Source organism: Platichthys flesus, chromosome 22 (assembly GCF_949316205.1).
Source record: "Platichthys flesus chromosome 22, fPlaFle2.1, whole genome shotgun sequence".
Taxonomy (NCBI): Eukaryota; Metazoa; Chordata; class Actinopteri; order Pleuronectiformes; family Pleuronectidae; genus Platichthys; species Platichthys flesus.
Window position 1 is genome coordinate 4523640 of NC_084966.1, and position 23943 is coordinate 4547582.

General features: G+C 45.0%; 2 protein-coding genes across 2 annotated transcripts in view; one reads left to right on the forward strand and one right to left on the reverse strand.

Annotated features, from left to right (window-relative positions):
• fam184aa (family with sequence similarity 184 member Aa) overlaps window positions 1–10920 on the forward strand; it is a 29095-nt gene extending 18175 nt beyond the window's left edge. The window contains exons 13-23 of the mRNA XM_062381101.1: window positions 886–1007; window positions 1374–1524; window positions 4627–4741; window positions 5331–5428; window positions 6504–6657; window positions 7279–7406; window positions 7505–7689; window positions 8610–8756; window positions 8865–8982; window positions 9115–9219; window positions 10282–10920. Of these exons, the coding sequence (XP_062237085.1) occupies window positions 886–1007; window positions 1374–1524; window positions 4627–4741; window positions 5331–5428; window positions 6504–6657; window positions 7279–7406; window positions 7505–7689; window positions 8610–8756; window positions 8865–8982; window positions 9115–9219; window positions 10282–10623 (1665 nt within the window). The 3' untranslated portion in view covers window positions 10624–10920. The remainder of the gene's footprint in view (window positions 1–885; window positions 1008–1373; window positions 1525–4626; window positions 4742–5330; window positions 5429–6503; window positions 6658–7278; window positions 7407–7504; window positions 7690–8609; window positions 8757–8864; window positions 8983–9114; window positions 9220–10281) is intronic.
• Window positions 10921–16537: 5617 nt separating this feature from the next.
• Window positions 16538–18246, reverse strand: pln (phospholamban). Its single transcript, XM_062381091.1, has one exon. The coding sequence runs from the start codon at window positions 18056–18058 to the stop codon at window positions 17897–17899; it is 162 nt and encodes a 53-aa protein (XP_062237075.1). The 5' UTR covers window positions 18059–18246; the 3' UTR covers window positions 16538–17896.
• Between the last annotated feature and the right edge of the window lie 5697 nt (window positions 18247–23943).

A 23943-nucleotide genomic window follows, 5' to 3' on the forward strand; every position in this document is an offset into this window, starting at 1 on the left:
CGCAGCCCGAGCGCCGCTTCACAGCCCATCTAGACCAGCCATTGTTCGGCGGGATATGAACCCTTGAATGCCTCATCATGCTCTAAAAGGATTGCAGAGAGAAGCGAGAGCGGAGTCGGTGTGGAGACGCGTTGTTTCCTTTGTGCCACTTGTGATGATAACAAAGCGCTAATTGTCAGGTGCATGCATTTATATGTGTGTGTTGAAATCGTGGAGTGTAAATAAAGATGGACGACGTGTGTTCAGCTCCTCGCGCCTTCCAGAAATGAAGCTGAAGTATCCTGGATGCAAACTATCCAGATGTTCGCCTTCATTAACATTGTTGAAGATTATCTCCGAGAAGAATGCATGGCTCTTGATGAAAAACTGATCACTGATAAACTTTTCAAAAGTTAAATTGCAAAAAGGAAAGTTGCAAATAGTTCTCGTCTGGTTAAACTGCTCAAACTTTCCGCCCAGAAGCCAAAACACGAGAGCACCAGCTCGTCAGCAGATAAACCCCGGAGCCTCCTGGAGCAGCTGCAAACGGGTGACCCGGTGAAATGAGCCTCTGCCTTGAAAACCGACGCATTCCAAATGGCCCGTAGCTGTGGCATTATAAATAGACGTGGAGGTGGGCACGATGAGTCACCCTCCTCTCGGCTATTCAAGCGCCGCATCTGGCCAGGGATGAGAATTTGGGAGGATTTTCTGCTTCTGTTATTGTTAAGGGCTCAGGACTCTTTCAGCAACACTCACTTACTTTGGGTCAGAGCCTGGGATTCTCACTTTGACTTCCATATTCCAAAATAAATTTGAATCAATTCCCTAACTGGACGAGTCTGTGAAGGGACGAACCAGTGGAGCATTTGGGCTAAATGTCTGAGTGCATGTGTGTGTCTGCAGGAGGAGATCGAGACTCAGAAACAGCAGCATGAGGCCCGAGTGATGTCCATCAGGACGGAGGAGAAACAGAAGATGGACAAGATGGGAGACGACTTGGACCAGAGATGGAGAGATGCACTGCGGTAAACGATAAAAAAAAAAAGAGCAGAAACATCCCCTCTCTGTCCTCACACATCTCACGCTGACAACCTATCCGCCTCGCTCCATCGTGTTTTGCTCCTTCCATTTGTTTTCTCGTTCATCTCTGTCATCTCTCGCCCCCTCGCCCTCACAATCCCACTTGGTATCAGCATAACAAGCAGACTTTGTTTTGCCAGAAAACACTCATGGATATTAATAAGGAGGGATGACAGAGGGTGGAAGCAAGTTAATTGAGGCGTGCGATGTTCACAGATATCCATTTAGCAGGACGAAGTGCAGCAGAGCGAGGACGCTGACAGGATAAATGATCATTCCCCCAAAACGGTGTCTGTGATCTGACTCTGCAGGGAGGAGGTGCGCATGTTGAAGGAGGAGCTGAACGAGGAGTACGAAGCCGACAAGCAGGCGGCGCTGACGCAGCTCTCCCAGCAGAAAGAGCTGGAGATGATGGCGGCAAGAGAGGGCTGGCAGAGGAAGGTGGAGGACCTGCTGGAACAGGTGACACACACACACACACACACACACACACACACACACACACAAACACACACACACAAACACACACTTCCCAAAAATATTTTCTGCTCATAAATGATTGTACGCACGACCCAGACAACATCAGGATGTACAATTTGAGAAGGAAACCGGTGCAGGTTCAGAAGTGAAAGTATTAATGGGAAAATATATATATTCAAATATATCACTATAGGAAGCATGGATCACTTTTCTTCTTGCAGCATCACATCTGTTAACTGAGCAGCTCCTGGGAACTTCTTCAATGTAAGAAGGACGTCAACACCAGTCACTGCTCAGTAATTCAAAGGAAAACCTCTGTGATTGGCCGTGAACTTGACCCATAGCGTTGACCAATAGGAGCTCCTCCTGACGGTGCCAGAGCCACAATGGAGGAAGCTGCAGAAGCGTCTGAGCTCAGTTTGCACCGACCTCTTTTCCTCTAAAGCCTCCTCTGCTGCACACCAGAGGAACGTTTTGCCGACACTTATTCAAAACGTCTCTTGAACAAATAGCGTGAACTTTTCTTTACTGACAAGTTTGTTAAATCATGGAGATTTTTCACCTACTTCAGGGAAACTTTCAGATTAAATAATAAACACAGAGAACCCAAGAGAACAAGCTGCCCAAAACAAAGAGAACAGAGTGAAGCTCGGGGAGCTGCTGCAGCTGATTGGTGTTAGCCAGACTGTTCTGTGTTCTACTTTTCTGTTGACAGGGTTTTTAAAACTCTCAATCCAAAAGCTACAGCAGAAGGTACGGACCACATGCACGCCACGCTGCATCGAGCACATTCTGCTTCCACAGCCTACACCTGGTGCTGGCAGGTGCACTATCTGTCACATGTGCACGTACATCATCTGCTTTTACAGGCTGATGAATGTGTTCTTGATGCGTGTTGTTCTACTTCTGTGAGCAGGGGTGTTAAGGATATGAAGAGGAGCTTCCTGTTTCAGCTGCTCAGATCAGGAAGTTAAGATCTGTTGTATCAACAGTGAGAACCGCTCGGCGGCGTGCTGAGAGCCCGGGCGCTCGTCCACTCACGCTCACGCGGCTGACAGTGCCGAGCAGAGTGCCCCCTGGGTAACTCAGAGCTGAGTCACAACTGAACCCTCAAAGAGGCTCGTTCTGATTTTGCCAAGTCGCCGGTGGCCTCCGATAAACGCTTTCTGACAAGCTGGCACCAGCGTCCACCGATGCCAGCGTGGTAACTTTTCAGATGCACCCCCCCCCCCCTCCTTTCCCGAGCCGTGACAAAAGTAGCTCACGACGACAGGGCTCTGCAAAGTTAAAGGAGCCGTCTGATTCTGAGATGGATGTTTCCTGTTTTACACCAAGGCAATTTCCTGTATGTACAAATATACATGGCAATAAAAAGAATTCTGATTCTGATTTACACATAAATTTACACATTTTAAAATTTCCCATTAAAATGTCAGCCTCTTGTGTCCGCCTCTATCGGACAGAAACAACCATCAGACCATTTGATGGACACGACAATTATATGTGCAGCTGAAGTGGAAAATACATGAAGTGTCTGTGTTGTTCTCAGTGTGTGTAGATGGAGCATCATTATCTATAATGACTTCTTTTTCATTAAGAGAGTTTCATTACAAGGTCCCCGCCCCAGGCTGCTGCTGCGTGTGAGTGTGCGTGTGTGTGTTAGTGTGTGTGTGTGTGTGTTAGTGTGTGTGTGTGTGTAGGGTGTTAATTGGCATTGGGATCACACACACGCACATCAGTTTTTACAAAGATACTTCTACCGCATTAAGTCCTGGCCTGAAGACATCCACGTACTTATATGCAGTTACAGTCATAGCGCCACCTACTGGCAACAGCTCAGAAAAGCCTTTAGATGTTGAAGATGAATTATTGTGAAAATTGGGATGTTCGACGCACACAAGCAGAATATGACATCTCATTTGTTCTCAGAGTGTCCAGTGGTAGCGACAGCACACAGCTGAGTCAAGCAGCCATTGACAGAGGGGCAAGGGGCTGTTCAGCACGACTCGCAGCTTTACTTAATCTTGCATTTCTACTTATAGATTTCTGTAAATGTAAAGATGACTAATCACAGCCAACAGGTCGCGGACACAGAAAATGGAGGATCAAGTGTACAGGTCAGCGGCCGGTCCTCTTAAATCCCTAACCCCACAAACTTCATCCCGGCCCTGCTCTCCCTCCTCTCATTTTAAATCCATCTTACCTTACAGTGGGTAATGTAGTACTGCTCGAGCACTAAATCCTGTGGGGGGGGGGGGGGATTTAGCTGCAGCAGCCTGAGGAGGAGTGACGTGTGGGAGACCGGAGTCTCTCTGTGTGAGAGAGCTCGGCCATTCACAGCCACTCAGACCCCTAATAGTTCCGATATCTCTGCTCTGTAATGAGGCTGAGGCGAGTGGGCTCCATGTTGCTCGGCTGTGCCCGCTGTCGCTCGCTGTTTGGAAAGCTCTCAGCTCATTGTTAAGGGCTGTGAAACCTCCAGCTCCAGTGTTTGGCTGATATCCACAAGCCTGTATCTCCACCAGTGAGTAGCTGTCAAAGAGAAATCTAGACTCTCTCTCAGACGCCAAAACAAAGTGAGAGACTGACGCAGGAGGAAACACAAAGAATGATGTTCTTCCTGTTGATCTAATCAAGTGAGAGCAGCGTGACGAGTGTGCTGCTCATTTTCCAGAGATGCATATTTTTATCAAATGACTCCAAGGGAGAAGGTTCATGTGATGATGCTGCACAGAAAACCCACGATTCACAATATGCAGTCACAGTTTTTATGCTGTTACTGTTACGTTTTCACATTGTCCATTGGTCCGTCCCCTACTTGTGATCACGATGTCTCAAGAACGCCTTGAGGGGGCTTCTGGGAATTGGGTACAGACGTCCGGTTGGACACAAGGATTAACTGATTGGGTTTTTGGTGCCTAAGGTTAAAGTCCTTTCAAAAGCAATTTTTGGAAACACAAAGAAACACAATTAGTAGATCCCAAATTAAAATCATCCCCTCCGTCCATTCCACTCTGAAACAAGCCTGGTGCCACTCAGTAATTACAACCCCCCCCCCCCCCCTCTCACTCTTCCTCTGTCCAGATCTCTCTACTGAAACAGTCCCTGGAGCTGCAGCTGTCTCAGTCGCAGTCGGCTCTCCAGCAGCTGCAGTCTCAGTTCAACCAGGAGAGAGAGCTGCTGAGCCAACAGCTCAAAGGTAAGCTGCCCCTTTGGATTAGAATGACCTTTGACCTGGTGGACGATTCCAATGGCATATTTAGGGGAATGAAATGTATGACTGTGGGAAATGTTGTGCTGTTCAGGGACTTCTGCAGCTCTTTAATGTTTTTACAGCAGTCCACCTTTCTCCAGTGGTATTTAAAATCAAACAAAGGGCATTTACTGCTGCTGCTGCTGCTGCTGCTGCTTCGTATTATTCATTTTCAGGACTGTGGAACCATGAGGTGACTTTTATTGTGAAGAATTGATGCTCCTATAAAACAAGGGTCATTTTCTTCTGGTGATTCAGGAGAGAGGGATGTTCTGCTACAATACTGGACGGTTATTGGTAAAACTAGATGGGGATGTGCAGGCAGCATGTGCTCCAGCCCCAGCGTGATGGAAGAGGCACCTCAAAAAAATGACACAGTGGGTTGAAAGATCAATCCACTTTCCTTTTCATGTTCTGTTCCGAGGTGAAAAGCTCACCACGCCGACCGCCTTGTTCAGCAGAACGGAATAACGCTCCTGATGGATGGCGGCGGCGTCCCGTGCTCACGTCTGTGTTTGTGTGCGTGTGTTTGCAGAGATGCAGAGGGAGCATCAGAGGAGAGAGCATCGATTACAGGAGGCTCACTGCTGCGCCCTCAGCACCATGGAGGAGGCCCGGCAGCACCAGATCAGGGTGAGACACACACACACACGTGTAGACGCAAATGTCAGATTCAGTTTTTCCCATATACCTGCAGAATGAGCAGTGGGATTTATTGTCCTATGATTGTTTTCATTTCCCATTTAAAGGAAATCACAGCCACATATACTGTAGAAAAGGTTTCTCCTCCCCCAATTTATTCTATAGCAAACTAATTATTTCTTTGTGTTAACGCGACACAGTATTAGTCACGAGCGACAACGTGTATGGACACAAGACACAGCGAGTAGCTTTTAAAGGAGAAAAGAGTTTCCGTTGTTTTAATGTGCTTAGTTTGAATTTAACGGCTCTTATTCCTGCTGCAGATTTAATTGGAGGTAAATGACTCATAAAGCAATCAAATCAGTCATTGTTAAACGTTTCATCCGCTTCATCTACTTTAACGTCTCTAATTTCCTGGTTAAATGACAGTGAAACGAACGCAGGAGGGTTATATCGTATTGTCCCATATATTTACATTTGCAGGCGCTGATCATATTTTTACCGCGCCGTGTCTTTAAGAGGACGAGTCAGACACCTTTCAATGTTGTTTAAGTTCCTGCTGATGGAGGTCAAAGGTCATGATAATCGCCGGTATGTAAACTAGAGCAGGAACTCAGTGCCGCTCAGCTACTGAATAAACTTCATTCTTATTCGTAAGTCTTGCCAGGATCTTAGAGGAGCAGTCTTTTGAAAGGTTCGGCACCTCGTCTTTCTTTATGCAAAGCACTCCCATCAGCAGTGCACTCAATGAGCAGGCACATTAACTCGGCATTGACTGTTTTAAGTATTCTTAATTTTGTCCCTTCTCACACGCTCAAAAACTGCTTAGAATTAGTATGGAATTGGGACACAGCTGCAGTGTTTAATGATGGCGCATTGTTTTGTCTTCAGGGTTTAATTTTCCTGCAGTGCTGAAATTATTTTGTGTCAGAGCGTCCTCGCAGGCTCCACCAATCAGACTTCAGAGTGGACACTGTCCTCCCGTCAAATGGGAAAAGCAGATCTTTGATGTCAGGTATTATTCCTCCTCTTTAATCTCCTCTTCTTCTCCCTCGCCGGCGGCCAGGCGCTGGAGGAGCGTCTGAAGCAGGAGCAGAGGGAGGAGGTTCACGCTCTGAAGGAGGCCCACAGGAGGACGTTTGACATCCTGAGACAGCAGTCCGAGCAGGAGCTGCAGACGCTGCGATTCGAACTGGAGGACGAGGGGAAAGCTAAGCTGGGTAGATGATGACGCACATTCAAAACCTAATAACAACCTTTCTCCTTGAGGCTACAACCACACAAACACACTAACTGAAGCTACCTCAGTCCAAATCAGCATATTAACCTGGAAACATTCGATTTGATGTATCCTGAGACACGATGGTTCTTCTGACCCTCAGGTTTTATTCCTTTAGTGGTGCTAAATGTCTTGACTGTTAAAATAATGGAGGAAAACGACCATTCATAAAAAATGAAATTAAATTGCATTAAAGACGTATGATAAACAATAAGCTCATCTCATGGGAAGTAGAAATTAACGACTCCTGTGTTTAATAACTTACAAAGGAGGAAATGAGCGATCAGCTTTGTGATATAAGATATGAAAACTCAGCTTTATGTATGTGTGTATAAAAATATATGATAAGTTCTACAGTTGCCTCTGATGTTAAGCCAACCTTGAAATGAAATCTCTAATTCAAGAAGTTTAGAAGGGGTAATAAAAGCCCCCCTTCTGTTGGAAAAGGAATGATGTAGTAGATCTTTAATGATCGGCCATCACGTCTTCTCTCAGTGAGCACGTCTCTTTATGTGGAGACACTGTGTCCCTCAATGTTACACCCTTTGTCTCCGTCTGGCAGCGTCTCTCCGAGCAGAGCTGAACCACCTCCACGCTACGGCCATCGAGCACCTCAAGCAGATCCACCTCAAAGAAAACAGCGCGGCCAAGCGGGAGCTGGAGAAGGCCATGGAGCACAGCCACCAGCAGGTAACTGTCATCGTCTCTTCGTTCTCCTCTGCTATACCTTTGCCACGTGCGACTGATTGTTTTCTCAGTCGTTTTCTCTCCATGTCTTTTTTCTCCAGGAACAAGAGCTCCTGGTCCGCATGTCCGACCTCCAGTCCGAGGTGTGCTGCCGAAGCAACCGCATCACCGACCTGGACCACGAGATCCACTCCCTGAACGAGACCATCGACACCCTGACCAGAGAGCTGGAGCTGAAGGGCAAGGAGGTCCTGAGGGTCCGCAGCGAGGCCAACCATCAGATCAGGTGAGTCACGTTCAATAGATATTCATCGTGTGGGAGACATTCCCATTCGTGTGGTTACTATGATCGATGGTGCAGAACTAAACTGGGACTCAGCAGTAAGTGACCCAGTTTGCAGAAACCTAATCCTCACATGACTCACATCATGTGGGAATAACCATCTGAACATCTAACGATTCAAAGCTGCATCTGGGGAAGTGTTCATCCTTTGAAAATCGTTGATCATCACAGACACATTTATCTCAACCTCTGCCTATAGTTGTGTACTTGTACTTCACAAAGGGGGGGGATACTGCAGTTTGCTGTCTCAGAATAGCATCGGAAATATTTTGACTTTAGTCCCTAGTATGTGTGAAGCCCCAGGAACACATATCCTGCCCTACCCATAATGCAACTCAGCTGTATCATTCATTGGACGGTCACTGTCAGGAAAACACAAATAACTGGGACCCAATTCAGGGGCTGCAATCTTCAGGGCCTCTGTGCAGGATGTGAATGCAACAGACTCTTCACTACTTCCTTCCACTCTGATTAAATTAAGAGTTTTGCATTAAACCATTAGTCATGGACACCAGTTGGTTTTTGAAGAGGACACACACATCCCCAGTAGTCTCGGCTCTGAGCTGAGTTTTGCTCACAGCTTGTTGTAGTCGTCTGTAATTTAGTCAAACGTGGCGTCAATATCACGGTCCCCTACCAGGAAACTAAATTTATCAGAGAGTAATGTCCATGATGTGCGTGTAAAGCCCCTTAAGGCACAAACAAGATTGGGTGTGTGTCAGGAAGCCGAAGAAATGGTGGAAAAACACACTGTTTGTGTTAGTTTCAAACATTTTCCGTTATATTCTGAAAGTCTGGCAGGACGCTACAGTCGCGCTGTTTATTGGGACACGATGTACGAGTGTTGTCCGTCCGCTCCCTAGGGCCCACGAACAAGACTTTGCAAAGAGACACGAGAGGGAGCTGGGGGAGATGAACATCCTGCATCACAGAGAAACACAGATCATGATCGCCGACTTCAACAAGGCCCAGGAGGTGCTGAAAGACAAGATCACCGCTCTGCAAATACTGTGAGTCAAGGAAACGTGTGAGAAAGTCTCTTGGGCTGCAACTTTCACACAGTCTCACATCTGGCTCTCTCTCTATCTTTGCTGCTGTCCCTATGTCTGCGTGTCCAGGTTGGAGGGGACAGAGGACAAGATGAGGAACAGAGAGAGTCGCCCAGAGGACCTGCACGTGATAGCAGAGCTCAGAGAGATGGTCACAGAGAGAGAAGCTCTGGTCAAAAAGCTGGTGGTGAGTCCCCTGGTAAAACAAAAACTAAAATCCAACTTATTCTCACATGGTGTTCTTTTATGCTTTATATATTTTACCGACACTGTGGCAGACGTGACAACTCCTGTTCCTGTTTCTGACGTCTTGTTACAGGATGATAAGAAGTTCTACCAGTTGGAGCTGGTGAACAGAGAGACAGGCTTCAACAAGGTGTTCAACTCCAGTGCCAACGTCGGGGTCATCAACCCGCTGATCAAGGTGAGGCCTCTCGTTTCCCTCTCACAGCGAGCGGCTTGGATGGATCCAAATGAGAAGTGGGCGACTGTGACACCCTCTGTGTTTCACAGATACGACTCAGCTCAGTGTCAGTGGGTGTTTTGTTGTGAATGCTCTCTCCATTGTCCTGCTCTGAAAGCCACACTTACAGTTTGATTTAGTTTTGAACACACAACAGACTGTAGAGTGTAAAACCACATGTACACACATCTAACACGCACTCTCTCAGACCCACACACCCAGTTTGTGTTGGAGGAGCAGCACAGATGACTCATCGCTGCCCATCATTCATAGATAACCGGCTTCTCCCTCATGACTGAAGAAAACAAGCACATCCTCTTTAGGACTCTGTTATCCACCTCTGTTTACAGCTGCTAGTAAAGTGTTTGTCATTGACCCACTGTACCTGCCTCACACTGTAAGAAGAGAGCTTGATCACCTTGTGTTCTCTGGTAGTTTTAAATTTGCTCTGTGTTTTATCTTCTTGTAATTTTAATGGATCCTAACTTTAACTTATCCTGTTGTTTGAGCACAACGAGCCACCAAAGCATAACAAATCCCCATGCTCCTCCTGAGGAGCTGAACATCAAGCTCCTTCTCACCTCAGGTTTTCAATGAAGGACAGATCCCTGTGCACAGCTCCCAGATCAGCTGTTGATCCCTGGAGGGGCTCAGAAACCAGAAACACTTGATTTCAGCCTCTCTCCTCCTCCTGTGGTTTCTCACCGTGGGTTCTTGGTCTTAGATAACACACCCGTCCCTCACTCACACCTCCAAGCTCCAGTGTGTTGGATTGTGTGACAACAACAGATCCTCTCGGGGGATTAATGACAAGTCATCGTAGGCCTATTTCTGCCTCCACACATTTCTCTGAACTAGAGTTGTCATCATCTCCGCCTCGTTTTTTTTTTGTTATAGCTTTCATCACTTCTAACTTGTACTGCACCTACAAAGGCCACAGCACATCTGATTCTGAATGAAAATAGTATCCCTGTGATACCGAGTGCCTCCCCCCCAACCCTGCCTCTCTATGTGTGTCTATAGTTAAAAACAGGCAGCCAATCAGATCTCCGCCTCGCCAGCCTCCCTAGCCAGGCAGCTCTCCGATTCGCCAGCCCTCCCACCGTGCCTCGAGCAGGAGAGGACGAGGAGGTGGAGGAGGCGGGACCAGGAGGAGGGTTTGCGCCTCCGCTCTCCCCCCTCCGGCGGTCCCTGCCCCGATTTAGGAAAGCCCCGCCACTGTTCAACTCTCTTCCTCCTCTTCCTCAGCATCATCCTCCTCTTCCTCCTCTTCCTCCTCTTCCTCCTCCCTATCCTCATCCTCCGCGTCATCTCGCTCCTCCTCATCCTCTGGAACCCCCCGGGCAGCAAAGCCTTAGGAGGTGAGAACCAACGTGATTTAAATCCACTGCTGCCCTCAGCTCACCGTCACACACCCAGGGAGTGACTGACTGGATGCTTGCTGCCTCCACTGCCTCTCCCTTCACCCTGTAGTTTGCCTCCCCTCTCTCCTCACCCCTCTCCCCCCAAACCCCCAACGGAAATTGATATGTATAACCCAGCTCTGATGTTACAGACATTCATGTATTTTTTCCCACTCCTGCATCATCTACATTTAAAAGTAGCTGTGGTGGCAGCTTCTCACTGGGCCGACCGTCCATTACAGAGATAAACAGTCGCAGATAAATGTCGTGAGGTTGTAAATCTGCTACCATCCTGAAGTAAATGAAACTAGAGGAGACCCTGGACTACCTGCTGCATCATTTTCTCTTGCAAACTGATTGGCTGCTGTGGAAAGATTGCCACCCAAGCAACAAGGTTTGGTTTTTAGTGTCGTCAATATATTGAATAAACAAAACGAAATTGCATAGCACCGAAAAGAAAAGAATAGATGTGGCTCATTCCAGCACTTTATCCGTCTCCTTCAAATCTACCCGTGTTTTTATCTCTCCCAGTGATGAAGTGTGAGACAAAACTAAATTCTTTGTGCCGTTTGGGATTTAAAGGCCTTAATGTTCCTCATGGAGTTTTAATTTAAGCCTCAGTCGATACTAAGCACCGCATTGATCAGTTCCTTTCACAGAAGGCTGCAGTTTTTCTCCATTAGTCAGCAGAAAAAAAAGAATGTATTATCCCTTTTTGATGCATTATGCCTTAACGTCTTATTTCCTATCGCAGACAGAATCTCATTTGAAATATACTGCAAATCGTCTCTGTCTGCTTCCTGTCGTCATCCCCTGAATCCTGGCTTGGCAAGAGTTGCAGCGACTTGCAGATGTGAAACTTGCCAGATAACCGTTGTGCTTTTGTTCTGCCAGCAAAGAGCTGTGGACGCAGGAAGGCGATGGAGGAGTGAGAAGCAGTTCACTGCACACACTGATAACAAAACCCAGAAAGCACTGGGAGGTCTGACGCTGGAGGGCGAAGCAGCTGGACCAGACTTAGTTTAAAATCGTTTGCTAAGAACGGCTGATTTTGTGTTTTTCTCTCTTTAAGCCATTTCAGTGCTAGTTCCAAATGAGAGGAGGTATACCTTATAGTCTTTGTCCTCAGGTTTTTATTTATCCAGATTTGTATGCCAACAGTGACCCCTAGTGGCAAGAAGTGTCATGTTTTTCCGGTGTCCCGTTCTCGTGAACACGATATCTTGAGAACTCCTTGATGCACTGTCTTCAAATTAGATACAACCGTCCAGCTGAACTCCCAGATGAGCTGATTCAAATCTGGTGGTCGCAGGGCAAAGATAAAGGTCACCGCAACACGTCTTATTCCATGTACGCCTGACTATCCTATTCTACTCTGCTCTGTCCACATCGGGGTTTCCTTCAGCTTCACAACCCTCTGCTGGGTTCTGTGAGAAGTTCACATCCCCTTCCTGTCTTGGAACTCTGTGTGTGTGTATCCACCATGTGGTCGACAGGTCCCAGCCCACAGTGTAACCTGAATAACAACCTGTGACTCCATGCTGGGAATAAGAAAGAAAGGATAGAAGTTTGCTTGTGTTTCTGAGGTGGCTGGTGCTCAGGTGGAGCTCCTCCTTCACCAGTGTGACATAAATGTAAAACTTCCACTTCTTGCATGGACTCCTGGACTGTGCTCCACTCGCCGGACCTCCCTGGACACAGAGCAGCACGGGTGCATGCCAGGGAATGCCACTTCTATTTTCTGTTCAAACACACTTTGTATTCACCTGCGGTCTCCTTGTGAATCTCTGTTTGTCTCTCCCTCCTCCTCATTCTAACATTTTGTTTTTCACATTTGTCTTCCCTCCCTCAGCCTTCCTGAGGCCAACGCTGCGACGCCCTCAGACCCGAGGCCGACCGAGGCAGGGGAGAGCAAAGAATGTGATGCAAAAGAAGAGGAGCCTCAGTACTTCACTTTCTGACCGGCAAAAAAAACCCCAACCCTGTCAAAAAATACTCAACAAAGCAAAGCAATGGGACAGAGAGCTAAAGCTGGACAGCAATCCACCTGCAGGTTTTGAAAGTTGAACGATATTCTTTTTTATAGCGTGCAGCTGCAGCACTGGGGTTCCTGGGAAAAGTAGACATTGGGAAGAGGGAATCTAAAAATAGTAGTTCAAAGTTATTTGTCTCTTCATTCTTGTTATATTATAGCATCTGGAATTCTGCAAAACAAACAAGATATACCCCATATAATAGCCGTCCAAGTTTCGTGTTAATCTGTTTCTGCAGTATTTCCTTAATCCTACTATTTAACAAACGCAGATTTGTTGCCTTGATAATTGCCTTTAGCCTTTCATGGAGCGAGCTGCTGATTTCTGGTTGTTTTTCCCGTCCGCGGTACGTCTAGTTGCAGTACACCATGATAGCGACACCAGCAACAACAATAACAACAACACACACAACCAACTTTAGCTTCCTGTCCCGGAGCTTTGACTGTGTACATATGGTAAATGTTGAAAGTCATTTCCAGATCTGTTGAGCTAGCTGAGGGGCGCTTGATTTACCATTCCAAGTCTCTCAAGAGGAGAAACATCGAGATGAACCGAATCAAGCACCCCTCGTATTTTTATTATTATAGTATTTATAATCTAACAAGCTACTGTTTTTCTACGGTCTGCTTGTGATGCCAGTGGAGTGGGGACATGCGCAGGAACAGTTCTGTCAGCGACGAGCAACCTTTTTAAAGCCAAGGAGGGTTTAATCAATCATTTCATTACAAGCCAGGAGTTCCTGTCGGGGACAGAAGTCTTCCTGCTGCGTGTCTCTGCCTGTGGGGCAGACCTTAGAGCATGTGAAAACAGGAACACTATCATAATGCTGCTGTCACTCACTTGAATCTCCATCTCTCTTTGGTGTACCGTCTGTTTTTTAACTGGACTCAAACGTTTACATAGTTCTCGTGTAGAGTAGTTCTCATGACCCGAGGGTCCGTGGAGTCCGTCCGGTAACCTGTACAGTTTCCAGACTGCATGGTCGTCACCAGCCCCGAGAAGGGGCGCTTGTTTTTATTACCTTTTTCAAAACGTGGATAGACGAGATGTCTTGGAGGTTTCGGGAGTTCTACCTCCTCTCACCCGTTCAGTCACCTTATACAAAATCAATCATGCTCGTCTTCCATAACAGAAGCAACTGAGGTTCAGGAAGTGTTTGTTCTTTACTTACTTGAGCTCATGGATCAGACTGGATCAAACTGGATTATAAACACAGCTACTATATGTGCAAGTTCCATATCAGTAAAGAAAGTGAGAGAAAAATTCTTGGAATTGCATTGGACTCCAGTTTGTCCCTGTTTTTCTAAACACTTTTTATATTTTAAATCTAAATTTATGCTTTTTCCCCCAAAAAATCCCTCTTGTGCGTTGGATGAACATTTTACCTGAAGAGTAAAACACTTCCTGAAACCAGGTGTAGACGTGACCTCTGCGTTCTGCGGGAAACACGCTAACATCGGAACGTAAATTCGGAAACACAGGCACCTCGATATCTTGATGACAGCTTCTACAGTATATACATATGTATATCAGAAACATCCATTCAGAATGCTCTGCACATGGGCGTCCTAACGTCCGGCTGACTTGAATGCAGCACCATGACGTTGAAGATACATTGAAATGAAACGGTGTGTTTTGTAAATACTGACCTGAAATGTGAGGAACCCGGGAAGGAGACGAGGGAGCGGGATCCTCTCCGGAGATCGGCCCCCACACTGAACCGCAGTTGGTTCACTCCTCCATGCACACTGTGACCATTAGATTTATTTAATTGACATTTTGATCTGCACCAACGCAGACGTCTTTATTTCATTTTTTTTGTTTTTTTTACAATTTTCTTATGATCACATCTGATTTTACTGCCCTGCGTTTATCCCCCCCCGCTGATGATTTCACACACTTGCCTTCTAAAAACAGGTTTCAATGCACTTGACGTTGGAGCCTCCCACACGAGGGGGGCACTGTCTCCCCAGCTGAGAGTAAGAAGCACATTCTGGGTGACCGCCCCTTTTTTTTTAAACTGTGATAGTTAAAGGACCATTCCACTGTTTTTCTGCATGAGGAAATCCACGTGATGCCAAAGTTAGTGTGTGTTTTGAATGTGTTTATTTTTCTGCCTTTTCATATTTCCACTGTCTTGTGGTTTAAAATAGGTGATTTATTATTTTCAATATCTGCTTCTCAACTGTATTTTATTGACTCATGAGTTTTCAGTCATTTCCCATGAGTGCTCCTCACCGAAGTCGTCAGGGAGTCGTAGATGTTCAAACTTTGATTGATTGGTTTCTCCGTGAGATTGTTCGTACCTCAGCAGAGGTGAATGGATGAGTAGACATGCTAAAAACACTGGAGTGGTCCTTCAGGTTTAGTTTAACTTCTGTGTTACAAAGAGCAAAAATGAAATATATTTATTTGTTTATCTGTTTATGTTTGTTTTTGTTTTCCTACATAAGTGTTCGTGTCTTCTTGTTTCTTTGTGTTTCATGTTGTTTTCCCCTCTGTTTTGTTGATCTGTCCATCATCTACTCATCGTCATGACCTTTTTAAGATCAATGGACATACATAAGAACTCTTGTTTCTCAACATGTGACAGAAGAAACTTCTGGAGTGTTTTGATTTATTTTTTACACAGCACTGACATCCGATGACCATCAGTGAACCACAGGAACTGCAACTTATTAAATGTCTGTTGAGATGATTTTTTTTTATGTGACGATATACAGACCAGGGATCAGTTCATCGCACTCTCAACTCGGTTTTTAATGAAAATTTCGGGAAAGGAAAAAAATTGTTGTTTCTGTGTGAAACTGAAATGGAGAGATGGAAAGTTGTTTTGCAGTTTGTTTCTTGAACTGAGTTGACAGTGACTGGATGTCCCCCTTGTGACTTATCATCCAATGAGGTCTGTCTTGCCATTTTTGAATTCAATATATGAGAATTATAACAATGACAATATTTATTTACATTTGTATTATTTCTGTTGTATGTTATGGAAACAGTAAAATTATGATTGTGAGATAAAGCGTTCTGTTGCACTTCTTAAGTGTGTGTGTGTGTGTGAGAGAGAGAGAGAGAGAGAGAGAGAGAGAGAGAGAGAGAGACTTACCGAGAGTTAAACACACAGGCTTGGGGGTTGTCCTCTGGGCCAGAGACAGGTCCTCACTTGAGTCCTTCAGTTGGACTTCCTGATTCGCCGCCATTAGCAGCTTCCCTCTGCTCCATCTTGCTCGACCCAGCTCATCTCAAAGTTCTCCCTCACCTGTGACTCCCCGCTAATGATGCGTTCAGGTGTTAATGTGACGGTCAGCAAAAATGATGACACCTGCTGTATAGCCCACCAGGGGGCCAGGACCCACACTGGTTTATATAATTACATTTTTCAATCCAGATAATAAATTGTAACAATAATTCGAAAACCTCCAAAACAGAAAACAAATAAAATATTTTCAGATTCATATTTTTATATGTGATATAACTTTTAGTTATCGCCCCAACATTAAGATTAATTCTTTGCTTATTTTAACCCCAACTTTTTCCACGTATGTGTTCCTGTAATCTCTGTCGTGACTTAATAAAGTATTTGAAGAATAAAAAACAGTACGTTAGTGAAGCTAAAGTAAACAACTCCGGCTAAATGGTGATAATATCAGTAAATTTAATAATTTAATTGACTGATCGTTGATTTAAATGTTGAATTGTTGAAGAAAAGTGAAGGACATTTTACCTGCTGCGTAAGTTCTGGAGCATATTAATTTATTTTATTTACCTCACAACTAAGCTAACAGTTGAGTCTGCAAATAGCCATGTGTTGCATGGATCTACAGTAAATAAAGGGGACAAACCTTTTCATTTGTCTTCATGCAGTTTATTCGGTGGTTTGTCATTGAACAGTTTGGTGGTACAATCTTCAAAACAAACAAAAAACAGATCCACATGACCCATGTGGATTTCATAAAGCACTTCACATTCAGGAATCTGATTTCACAGATTACTTTCTACATCTTCATTGCACCAATCAGGGAACTTGTGCTGTTATAAACCCCAAACTGTCACTCAGCAATAGTTTCAACAGCAGAAACCGAGCTGTGAGGGTATAAATAGGAAACGTTGAGTGACATCACACCATGCAGAGTGAGGTTTTCATCGTGGATAAACAGACCTGGAATCAGAAACACATGTAGGTAAGGTGCACTCAGTCTTTAACTCAAATGTGATTTCTCAGTGGTATATAAGCTGACATTTCTAAATAAGCACGAGTCTCCTCAATTTACTGGAGAACTTCAAAATGAATCATTTATTTTTTTAATATAAATTAATCAATGTACATTCAACAGATGGGTCAAGTTGCAGTTCCCTTTCCCTCTGCCTTCTATAAAGCCGTTAATTAAAGCGGATGCATTACATAATAATTTGTGTCCCAGTTCAGAATTCTCTTTTAACGATATCGTCTTTTTCCAGCAGACAACTCTGCCTCTGGATGATTCAATAGGTTCATGACAAGGCCACAAGTTCCAACTCTGTCAACTTTGTTTCTGATGAGTCAGGCTTCATGTTTTTGGGGGTTCGGCTGTGCAAATGGCTCCGACTTCCACGACACCCATGGTACTGATGTTATCTAAAAACAAGCTGCGAGTTGTATAATAAGTTATATAATAATATTTTTTCTTAACAGTGTGACCTCTGCTGTGTGATGTCATGTTTTTCTTTACTGAAATGCACCCTGGGAGTCATAGTTCATGCATCATCTTGTCTTTTTCTAAATGGAGCATCAGTTTCATATCCCTCCACACACTATAGTCCCGCTCCACTTGGGAGTTAAGTCAAATGATTAAGTTTTTTACCACAGAGAAAGTTAATATCTCTGCCTCCATGTCTTTCTACTGTCGAACAGGAGGAAGCGACAAGGGATCATGGGAAGCGGACGTTAAACAAAAGTGATGTATTGATATTTCAGTATCATACACACATATTATTACTGGAGACATTGTCCAGGCTGTCTTCTCTTCTTGTTTTCACGTGGAGGAGTATAATCTCCATGGCCCTTCTCAGACAGAGTTGAGCTGATACAATGGGGAGGGGGGGGGGGTCATTAATGCTTTTGGTAGAAACCGGATGTGTGTGTATGAGTGCGACCCGAGCATCAGCCGAGCCCAGACACTTGTCAACCCTCTCTCTCTCTCTCTCTCTGGGGCTCCGTGGCTCTCAGCTGCTCAGCAGGACGATGATGTAGATGAGGAGCAGACAGATGAGGATCAGGGTGAAGTTGACGAACAGCTCCTGCAGGTTCCTCTTGACCTGCGGGGTCACCTCGATCATAGACGCTCGGCGGATGGCCGACTTGGTCATGTGCTGCACGCGCTCCATGGTGACGGGGGGGCACCGGTTAGATTTTGACTGGCTTGGATGAAGAGAGGGGAGAATTGGGTCAGGCTGCCGGGCCTGTTCCCGCTGAGAGGAGAGTTACCGAGGCTGGACGGGCTGGTGGGGTCAGGAGGTGAGAGCTTCTCTTCTCTGCTTGTCTCCCTGCTGTTGATAAGGAGAGAGGAAGAAGAACAGTTAAAACAATCAGTGTCACTTTGTCTCCGCACGCCAGCTCCCTACCACAGGGTGGTGTGTGTGTGTGGGGGGGGGTCGCTCCTGTGTGACCTTTCCTACGTCGCTCTACACCCTGCGATGATTAGAGAGCTGCACGGAGGTGTCGGCTGAGGCCTGCTGAAGTGTGAAAACACAATCTAGTGGGAGCGGCCGGCAACACAAATGTAACGACAACAATGGGAAAGACAACTTGTTTCTACAAAGTACTTGTAATGTACTCCAATACTAAGATACTGTAATAATTTATCTGAAAAAAAAATGACTTTTCATCAGGACTGTCCTGGGATCAGAGTCGCTGTGATGACATCAAAATGTTCCCTCCCACAAACAGAGCATTTCTCATCCCCTGTAGCTCAGCACTAGTCTGGTGCAAGATTAAAAGTCCTGCTATAGCCCCCCCTGCTGGGTCAGTTGTTCATTACAGTCCAGGATACAAAAGAGAACAGCATGTTAACACTGAGCCTTGTGTTTGAAGTGTTCTCTAACTAACTTTACTCTATCCTAGTCCCTAAATTAATGGATTCTTCTATCTAATGCTGTGCAGAGATTTTTCTTGCAGCCATTAGAGAATCTGCAGCTCTTGAGCTCTTAGGCACTTTCCTCTCTCACCTCTCAGCAGCTCATACTGGACGCAAAAGAAGTAATCTCCCTAATCCCTGGTGTTGTGTGAGGCCCCTGTCCGGCTCTTGGACCCTGAATCCTTCACACCTCAGGGTTAATGTCGGACATGTGCACGGGCCTCTCCAGTTATCCTCACGCTCATCTGTACACATCCACCATTATGACCTGAGTGCTGGCTGTCAATCATGTCATGATAGTTGGGTATGGAGGGAGGGGAAGTGAGATCCGATCACAAGTGGTCAGAGGAGAGATGTTCAGAATGCGTTTGACTGCCGGGTGTGAACAGAGGAACTCAACCCTGACCTCCTGTGATGGGATCTCTCTGGACGGATGGCTGAAGCCTCAGATGAAACCCGGGCTGCTTGAGACTCAGCTTTGAATTGTCCTTGTTGGCGCATTAACTCATGATTCACAAAGATTAATTAAACTGAAGTTTTACAGTTAGTGTGACCGCGAACGTCAAACCCTCCCAGCGTACCCAGCATTGATCCCCAGTCCCCCATAGAGGCCTTGATTAAATCTGATTAACAAGGTTGTTTAAAGAATCACGTCTCTGCTGCACATTTCCCTCCTGAAGCTTTTTAAAGCTTGAGGCCTCTAATGAAGGCGTCGCTTGCAAATAAACACTCACAAGACAATAAGTAAATTGCCTTCATGGTAATTATGACAATTATTGATTCATTAAGGAGAAATTAAGCATGTTTAATCAACAGCTGTTTTCTTCTATCACAGTTCTCCTCTCCAGAATATTTTTGAAGCCTGGTGGTTCTCACCTAAAAGACCAGAATCCAGAGAAAAAGACGAGGCAAGCGAAAAACCTCCCTCTCATTCAAAACAATTCAAGAAATGTGTTCTTGAATAAGCTTTTGCAAAAGATGGTTCACCTTGAACACAGTGAGCAGGATTCACTGCTGCACTTTATCTCCCTTGGCTTGGAGAAGAATTATAGAGACACTGAATATGGATGTATATATATATTTCAAATGATTTCATTGTCACCATTTGGTCTTTTTTGTGTATGTCTGTATTTTCTTTTTTTATTCAGTGAGTTAAACTGAACTTTGGCATCCATGTCTGTGAAGCCTTAAGCTTTGCCTGTAAATCAGGTTTTATTTTCAGATGTTTACGACTGTATGAGCAGAGTGAACTCCTGGGTTCTGTTCAAAGAACCACGTTGTACTTGTATAAACACAATCAGCTGTCCGGCCCTTGTTGCCATCGGCTAAATACCTTCAGTGTGGGAGGGACGTGGTCTGTAGCTGGATATGAAAGTTACTTCATGTTTCACCTAACAAGTAAAGACTGAAATGTTTCCATTTGAAAAAACATGTGTTTGTGTGTGTGAGTGTGTGTGTGTGTGTGTGTCTGTGTGTGTGTGTGTGTGTGTGAGTGTGTGTGTGTGTGTGTGTGTGTGTGTGTGTGAGCTAAAGATGCCAGTCATTCCATGGGTGTGAGTTTTATCAGTGTGTGTCAGCACAGTAAGCTGTTGTCTTGAGTAGCAAATGAGGCGGCACAAACACATACTCACACACACACAAACACACACACACACACACACACACAAACACACACACAAACACACACACACAAACACACGCACAGACACACACACACACACACACACACACACTTGTTGCTCTGATCTCCTAGACACTAAGACCTCATAGTTCTGTTGTTATTTGATTAAAATTCAAAGTCATTTCTTCACAGCGAAGCTTCATTATATAACCGTGTGACGGATGTGTGGTCAAATGTGTGGTCAAAAATAGGGTTTGCTGATGTTGACCTGTTATTCTAACTGGGGCACATTCAGTGTCACTCGCCCACTGGTACAATCTTTTAGGTGCCAGTATGAACTAATGAAAACATCTATATCCATCAACACAAATAAACTGAGTACATTTTAAATACCTTTTACATGGACTTTGCAGATCGGCCAATCCAGAGTACGCATCCAATAAATTGAATTAAGAATTTGTGGTTGTATTTAATACTTTTCTAACTCACTGGGCAACGTGTCTCTCCTTCCACTGAAACCCGGAAACATCAAAACCAGTATGAAGCCAGTTTGATGCAAGGGACAGATCTCAAACCAAAGGCCTTAATCTTTTACTCACATATCCTCCTGTAACCTTAAACTATGAAATCTGTGCTTAGATGGAGTTGATTCGGCTCCCTGGCTCCTCTAAAATATAATCATGTGTCTCGGATAGGAATGGAAGAAGTTCAGATTAGTGTTTATCCCTCTGGGAGATTCAGTCCTGGGAGATTCCAGCCCCCCCTCTCATCAGAGCTGTGTTTACTGAATGTGAACAGTGACTTTTTTATAAGGAGATTTAAACATGTCCTCCTCTTACCCTCACCGTTAAGATAACGGATGTCCCCCTGTAACTGCGGAACGTCTGCAGAGTCACTTACTGGCAACATTTAACCCAAAGTTCTGTAACTGGCTCATTGATCTTTCTGGGCTTCATTAGAACACAGCGTCACGATCATAATAACATATTTCAATAACTTGTTTACTAGTCTCATGATTGATTCCAAGCATTTTTAGGATGAAGACATCATCTGTTAGGATTATCAACCCCCCCTCCATTGAATGTCTAAAGAGGAAATTGAAGGAGTGCAGGATGCTGCTTCTTACCTTCCAGATGAGAACAGAGCCGGTTGGAGTTTGAAAGAGAAATGTCAGATATGCAACACACTCCGAGGCTGTAAACATGATGAGAGAGAGAGAGGGGGGGAGAGAGAGCGAGAGAGAGAGAGAGAGAGAGAGAGAGAGAGAGACCGAGGTCGCACCAGGCTGGTGAATTACTCAAGCAGTAGTTGGTATCTGCCAGGTTCATTATGTTTGAGACCTAAAACCTTTAAACTATTAAATTGTTCATCCAAGTTTCCGCGACTGATAAAAGGTCTTGAACAGCACTTGTAATCATGTGTGTGAGTTTTACTGTGACACGAAGTCTGCATCTGTCCTTAAACCATGTAGAATCTATTCTAGCATATCTCCAATAACACAAATCATAAGAAAGCCAGTATGGGAACATGAGCTGTGGCTCGACGTGGCCTACTCAGGTCGCCTCCTCCGGGGGACCAGGAGCTGCAGCTGGACTTGACAAGACATTTTTTATGTAATGTAGTTTGAAGTTATTTTTGTGTTTACCATTGGATGTTTGATTTAGCAGAAGCCACTACTTGCATTTCAAGGTTTAAGCATTAACTCAAAACAGGTCAATCTGAGAAGGGCTGTTTTAAATGATCCTTGTGGTATTTTGACCAAAATATGTTACAGACATTTCATTAAGACCCCAAGGAACCATATCCACTGTGGTAAAATGGGCATAACATGTCCCCTTTAATACATCGATGATGTGTGAAGTGGGAAGAGTCGGTACATCAACGGCGAGCTTTGCAGTCTGGCGAGGAATCAAACATCCCGGGTGCACCACTCTATTGTCTTCATTATCCTGGCAGGCTGATCAGACTCCTGGCACCAGCGTGGTGCCTACCAACAGCTGAGGCCACCTCTAAATATAAATATTTGGCGGCGACCAGGCCGGTGTTGAAGGGCCTGAGGATTGATTCTATGAGATCCAGATATTGTCGAAGCAGCAATGACAAAGTACTTTCCTAAATAACCTTGTAAAATAGAATTGTCTTATATCGTCTTGCAACAGCCTTTCTGACTTGTGAATGAGAGCAAAACGATACAGGATCATTTATTGGGTCTTTTTTATTGGGTTAGCTTTTAGATTTGTTATAAAAAACCTAGAATATAGATTTAAACTCATTTTGGGGGGTAAATGACAGAATGTGGCTACGGGCTGTGCAGCTGCGTTCACTTGGGAGGAATCAAAAGAGACGTGGGTCAAACAAAAAATTCTGGAAAAAGTAAAAATAACACTACCCCCCCTCTTTGGCCCAGAAAACATTTCATCTGCCGTATAAGGAGAATCTGCATGTAAACAGGCTGCTAGTCACTGAGCTGGGGAGACGGCTTTGTTGTTATTGCTGCTCGGACACATTCATATTAAACAATCACCTGCATTCACTGTGTTTTCCCACAGATAAGATGAGCCTCCCTCAGGGAGAGCTGCTTTTTCTCAAGTAGGAGGAAACAATTTGGGAAAGGAAACAGACGGAGCCACTGTTTCATTTACATAAGAAGTGTGAGAGAAATGAAAACACTTTTAAAAACAACCAGAATGTTATTAGACAGAGGATTATAGTGGATGAAGCAGGTAAAATCAGTTTGATGGATCACTGTGAAAATAAATATACATACACGTTTTAATTGATTTGTATAATATTGCGGTAACAATTTAAAGTGACCATATATGGAGTAATTGCTTGCTCATCATTTTATACAGACTGAAACGCAGACTCACACATATATTACACTGAAGAAGAGAAAAGAGTTTGAACTCTGGTGACCTCTGACATGCAATTTAAAAGCCATTGACCAGGTCCGGACAGCGCCGACCTTTGAGGAAATTGGGGTTTGTGAGGAGCAGACATCAAATCAGACTGTAGCTGCCCTGGACACGACCCTGCAGCTGGGAACAGTCGTGAAAGCAAGAGCATTGCTTTGTCTGGAGCTTAACCATGTAAGGTTGAAAAGAATTCAAGTGTGTGATTACCCCTGTGCTGTCGTGTGAAATCTCCCTGGAGTGGTGAGAAGTACGTATGTGTCTGCAGGACTGAAAGTGTCTCAATGACTCAGACACTTTCATTTCAAACTGAAAAATAAAAATTCCACCAAGCAAGTTGTTCTCTTTTTTTACCCCCCCCCCCCCCCCCCCCCCCCCCCCCCCCCCCCAGCAGGCGTTCAGCTCTGCAGCCTTACATGGTGAGATGCCACGCAGCGCTGACCTCAGACCAGAACGAAAGGAAGACACAGACTGGAGGATACAGAAAACCACAGCAGGCCAGAGAAAACACAGAACAGAGGGAGATACGTTGTCTCTCCTGACCACAGAGCTGAGTCCAGACCAGCTCCTGTCATCATCACGTACGACAGAATGAAGTAGAAA